We start from the raw sequence: 6,000 nt of genomic DNA on the forward strand, positions 1-6,000 counted from the left end.
ATAAAAACTTTTGGAGCTAGATACTTGAAAATTTGATCGTTTGTACCTGAAATTATATATTTTAGGCTGATGTATTTATTTTTCTCCTACCACCTGTGATTTTTTTTGTCTGATTTACGCATTTCAAATATAATGCCAAATTTGCATTACATGAGGCCTTTAAAAAAATACGGAATAAAAATACGGAATGAAAATATTCCTGAAAATATAATTGATTATACCCAGGATATTTTTCTTTATGAAAATCATCCCCAATTTGAGTAAAACTACTTGATACTTCTGGACTTTTTTTTTTTTACGAAGCAACAGAAAACTGTACTTTTCAACAAAAATATCCATAATTCGGAACGCGTGATATTAAGAAATCATATGACCAGCAGCTACTTGATATTGACTAAATCAAGGTTCAATTTGTCACATAAGGACTACAGCTTTTGAAAACCACAGGTATTTGACTAATTGATTCATTCGTAGAACCTGAAAATGCTGAAGAGATATTGTTATTTCAGGCAGATGGGACATCCTTTACAAAAATGGGTATATCGAATAAAAACATTGCATATTTTGCATTTTTGACTTCTGATTTGAAGTTTACATAAAATTTGGAATTGGAAAACATGTAATAATTATAAGAATTCGAAACTTGATATTTCCCAATTTTGGCAGTGAAACCGGGTCGAATTTCAAACCATGTCATATATGTCTTAGTGATAAAAAACTATTAAGCTTGACACCAAAAAAAAAATCAAAGGTAATTATTTATAACGCAATCTTCATTCATGCATACAAACAAATACATCAAAATTTAGTATAATTTATGGAAAAAGTAATAATGGAAAAGTAATTATATTTGAGAATATAAAATGCATTTTATAATGACTATTTTGAGATGAAGGGAATAGAGGAAGATGAGGTCACTATCACAACCAGTTTGTATTCAACTTCAACTCGAGCCATTAAAACATTTCTTGCAAAATTTGAATAATAATATTATGAACTATAACACATTTAAATAATTATTGATAGTTAACAGTACAAAATTAACAATTAATTTTACATACCTACATTTTGAAGTATTTAATAAAATAATCAGTTAGACTAATTTATCATATAAATTAGAAAGAAAGTTTGCAGATAATGTTTTTTTATTAAAGGCAAGATTTAAAAGAGAAAAATAAAAAGTTAATTTAAAGTTCCATTAAAACAACTCTATAAATAAATTTCACATTTGTATTAAGTTTTTTATTAAGCATTTATTTTAAAGATACAAAAACGGATTAAAACAGGATAACTGTGTTTTTTTAATAATAAGTAATTGATATTTCATTGACATGACAGAGAAATGTTGTTATATTGGCTTCAATCAATTATAAACATAATTTTTTTTGAAGTTTCTGAGAGTTGCAATAAATAAATAAATACTTACAGATCAAAAACAAGGTAGTGATAATTTTCCTCTTGTATGCTATCATGTAAACGTACTGGAAAAAGTGAAATATTTTATTTTTGATAAAATAATTACATAAACATGAGCTTACCAATATTAGGATGTTGAAGCTTACGACAAATCCTTGCCTCTCGCTCTAACTTCTGGAAATCTCTAGCGGATAATTTCTTGGTGTTGATTATTTTAGAAGCAAAATCAAGTCCAGTAGATTTTTGAACACATCTTCGAACAACAGAAAAGGCACCCCTAATAATTAAACATTGGGTTTAAATAGTATGACAATGTATGTCTTACATAAATTTAAAATATTTATTTTTATTTTATTAATCATACTGCCCAAAAAATATGTTTTGGATCTATGCTTATAATTGGAGTAGAACCTGAAGAAACTGCAAATGAATAGTAAATTTAGTAATATATTTTAGAATTTGCGCAGATACTTTTCCCTAACTATCGATAAAATATCATTAAAAATAAAATACTTAATCTCAAATTACAAAAAAATGATGGACCTAACGTTAACATCTAACAAACTGTATGGAACTAAATTAATTAAATAATTGGCTTGATATATATATATATCAAACATAAATAACATCAATCAAATCGATCGATATAAAATCTTTCCATGCAGAAAGAGAGCAAAATAAAGCAAGGGAAAGCTCATAAACTTTCCAACGAAATACTATGTATAACTATAAAAAATGAAAAAATAAACTTTTGATACATCGACATAACAGTAAGTTTATTAATACATGTTCTTACTTTCCAAGCTCTTCTTTCAACTCATAATTATCGGTGAATTTTGTTGTTGGGTTTTGAGCCATACTCTGATTATTAAAATATTTACTAATTTGTTATTTAATTATGTAGTAATTTTTTTAAAGAATTAAATATATTTTCAATATCCACAATCAAAAATATTAACAGTACATTTTAAGAAATGTAATAATTAACATGAAAATGAAACAGTATAAAATACAGCCAGACAACCCACAAACCGATGAGAAACTGACGAGAATAAAAGAAAGAAATGAAGAAAAAAAAATGAGAAAGAGAAAGGCAGGCCGGATTTTCTTTTCTTTTATGCAGTTGTTCACGTTAATAGAAACTGAAAGGAAAGACAACAAAAAATTTCCACGCCTATTTTTCATGATATTCTTTTGCGATAAATATGAAAGAGCACCAATACTCATGAAAATTGGAGACAATCATTACTATTGCTCACTACAGTATATGAAATTACGTACCTACATATTGCAAAAATCATTTATATTTTATATATCCTACTTATCAGTTATTAAATTTTGCTTAAATTTACTGTTCGTCATGTCTACACATTGGAATACTATAAAATGAAGATCTATAGAAAGTTTTTAAAACAATTAGATAAATATTATTGTATAAACGCAGTTGCTTTCTATATTTTTTCTCTTCTGTTAATATTTAAACATTAAAAAATGCTTCATAGTTCTCCTCCTTCAAAGTTTCAGATGATCTTATTCTATCAGTAGAGATTTGAAAAAATAGTCCTTCCCGGTAAGAGTCAATTATTCCAAATTCATAATAAATGGCAAGCGGTATTATAGGTAGGGATGACAAAAACGTAGAGAAAATTAACACTTAAGATTAGAAAAAGAAAATCGCTTGATAATTTGGTTATTTTTTGAAATTATCTTCTTCCTTTGTTAGACCCTATAGGGGGAAACCATACCCTTCCAAAATAAGAATTTTAAAGTTCCTGCTTGTTTTGCTTTTTTGAAATTTTGTTAAAAGTACTTAAAAAATTATGATTATAAACATCCTAATAATAATGTTATTCCTGTAATCGTGTTATTTTAAATATAGAAGGTTCTATCTTAATAGCAGTAATTAATTATACATTTCGTATGACCATTTAGTAGACAGGTAATATTACAAAAGTACTAATTCAAAAACATTAAACTCTGCTAGGCAATGAAATTTAGTTGGTCAGGAGTCGGGCTCATAGGGCAGTATCGATGTCGTGTGAGGAAAAAATAATTATTTTTTATTTATTTCTTTTAATTTCTTGGGCCGGAATACCACTGTTCAATGATTACAGTAGGCTTTCTACACAGAAAGCACAGCTGCAGTTTTCAGTTTTATAATGGTTAATGTATATGTAGTAGATTTAGTTTTATGAATAATCCGTACACATTTATGAACGAGAGTCAATCGGAAAAAAATACGTAAGGCGAATTGTCTTTTTAAATATTATTATAAGTATGTAATCTCCCTCCATGCCTCCATATCTAATTGCATAGTATGAGTTTGACTTATTAACTTTAATCTAAGTATCTACGTATGCCAAAGTGTAGTAAGCGTAGAGAACTAAATGTCTGCTATGGTTGTTCATTATATAAGTTATTAATTTAGAAATTAGAATGAAGGATGTATAGCTACAAATAATTAGTTAATTAATTTGGTTAGATACAGTTTTCCCCGACCTAAAATATGAATTATTTATTCTTATCCCCTCTACTCTAGGTCATACATACAAAATATGTGAAAAGTTATCATATATTAGCCGACAACGTCCCTAAGAAGCAGATTTGTCAGAGAGCTAAAAGTGATATTGTTCTTGCAACAACGAGTGGTGAATTGCTTCAAGGTATCTATACCAAGCTTGATATCAAGATGCATATTCTAGAGGCTACCAACTTATTAAGGAATTGCTTATTAGTGTAAGTGGAATTCGTAGTAACAAGAGGAATGTAAAAATATGTAGATTAAGAGGAAATCTGCGACCTTTAACTGGTATTTAAAAAAGTAAGGAGATTATCCCTCGATTGTTCTGTCTACCTCCTATCATTTTTGACCAGGCAATAACCTCTTGGATGTGAGTAATGCCTTACTCATGAGATTCATAAAAAGGGACCGAGTTGCCAGGTCACAAGAAACATTTATTTTGATAGGTGAGGCACTGAGGCCCAAACTTTGTCAACTCAAATGGGAAACAACCATGTTCCAGTGACTTGGCAATTGCAGTCTCAAATGTTGGAGAAGTCTTGCAAAATTTTTATGATGTATCTTTAAGGTTAGAAAGCTCTATGAACTCTCCATCTTATGAAGAGCACTTGTTAGTCACTCTTACGTGTACATATGTAATTTGGTGAGAGTAAACGGGAAGATATAATCGAAAAATATACATTATATCAATTAAGACCAAAATCCCACTCAACAGAAGCAGTATAGGGGGTAGGTGTGCTTACTGATATTGAAGGGGGAGGGTGTGTATGTAGTAAACAGAGGAAGAATATCGAAAAGAGTGATAGATATAGTTGATAATATTGTAGAGAAAAACGCGTGCAAGGAGGAGGGGTGAAAAAAGACATATGGTATCATTGTTTAAAATACTGATGTGATTATCATCTGCCTGCTTTATTATGATTTTTTGAGGGTATAACGAATGTATTTATTAGCAAAATGTTTAATGAAGATATACTACGTATAATTGACTTCGACGTTTTTTATCCGTAAAAGTAGATTTGAAAACGTCACACTCCCTGAAATTGTAATTCATTATGAACCTTATTCTCAGAATAATAGCTAATGAAACGACATAGTAGAGTATTTGAAATATATTTGAAGCTCAAAGTTTAAAAAAGAAGGCTTTAATTATATATAATATACATACTAAAAATAAACCATTAAACATTTAAGTTAAATATACAAAATTAAACAATTAAAATCATATAACTATTAATAATAATAAATTATAAATACAGAATATTGAAATAATAGATTGATCCAGATAATTTTTTCTTGTTTTAACATCGGAATTCAGTTAAATATGTCATAACTTTAGGTTGCAATACACAAGTGAGACGTGGAGTTTAATCAAAAAGATAATCACCCCTCTTCTTCATGTGGAAGTTGCTATATACAATTGTGCACAGGATAGATATATCTCTACCGATGAGATCTAACTAATTATTAATAATAAAGTAAATGTCAAAATCATAAAATTAGACAATAAATATACTAATAAAAAATGTTATGAATAAATTCATCGTAAAGATTTAGAGCAAAAACTAAATATGTAGTAATGTCCGGCGATATTACTCCCTATTAAGAGCATCAAAAAAGATTTTTCCCCGTTATTTAGGTATGCTTATATAACAACATACTATTATCATGATGGATATACACAATTGTTAATTATAATGCAACACCCAATGTAACTACCCTCGTTGTTGTGACCATTTAAACAGTTGTTTTTGCCTTTTATGAGTTTTCTGAACACCATTTCTTGGAGCCTATCAAATATAGCTAAGCCTTTAGTGATAAAAAAGTAATATTTATTGACTATGTAATATTGGAAAACCTAATTATTAATATTAAGAAAATTGAACATTTGTTTTACATTAGCAATAAGTTCAAACTATATAAAAAAAATTTACTTGTTTAAAAAAAAAATCGATTTCATGCCATAACGACCGTTTTGTTCATTTAGGGTGTCATAACTGACGCAATGGTCCCATAGGATCTTTTTTTTAAGCATTTCACCAACCATTCGGCCAACATATCTT

At 28.4% G+C, this 6,000-nt stretch overlaps 1 protein-coding gene and 1 long non-coding RNA gene across 5 annotated transcripts in view; one reads left to right on the forward strand and one right to left on the reverse strand.

Moving 5' to 3' along the window:
* Nucleotides 1-2,464, reverse strand: part of CaMKII (Calcium/calmodulin-dependent protein kinase II) — a 46,369-nt gene extending 43,905 nt beyond the window's left edge. For 2 of the 4 annotated variants that reach the window (XM_071892304.1, XM_040722225.2), the window contains exons 1-3: nt 2,213-2,464; nt 1,539-1,693; nt 1,427-1,481 (exon numbers count right to left, since the gene is read on the reverse strand). In XM_071892304.1, the coding sequence (XP_071748405.1) occupies nt 1,427-1,481; nt 1,539-1,693; nt 2,213-2,274 (272 nt within the window). In that variant the 5' untranslated portion in view covers nt 2,275-2,464. The remainder of the gene's footprint in view (nt 1-1,426; nt 1,482-1,538; nt 1,694-2,212) is intronic. The other 2 variants (XM_040722224.2, XM_071892303.1) reach the window with 2 other exon arrangements.
* A 371-nt stretch (nt 2,465-2,835) lies between these two features.
* On the forward strand, nt 2,836-5,476 carry LOC121127293 (uncharacterized). Its single transcript, XR_005867738.2, has 2 exons — nt 2,836-2,986; nt 3,956-5,476. It is a non-coding gene; the product is annotated as an uncharacterized lncRNA (long non-coding RNA).
* The last annotated feature ends 524 nt before the right edge of the window (nt 5,477-6,000 follow it).

Source organism: Lepeophtheirus salmonis, chromosome 12 (genome assembly GCF_016086655.4).
Source record: "Lepeophtheirus salmonis chromosome 12, UVic_Lsal_1.4, whole genome shotgun sequence".
Lineage (NCBI taxonomy): Eukaryota > Metazoa > Arthropoda > Copepoda > Siphonostomatoida > Caligidae > Lepeophtheirus > Lepeophtheirus salmonis.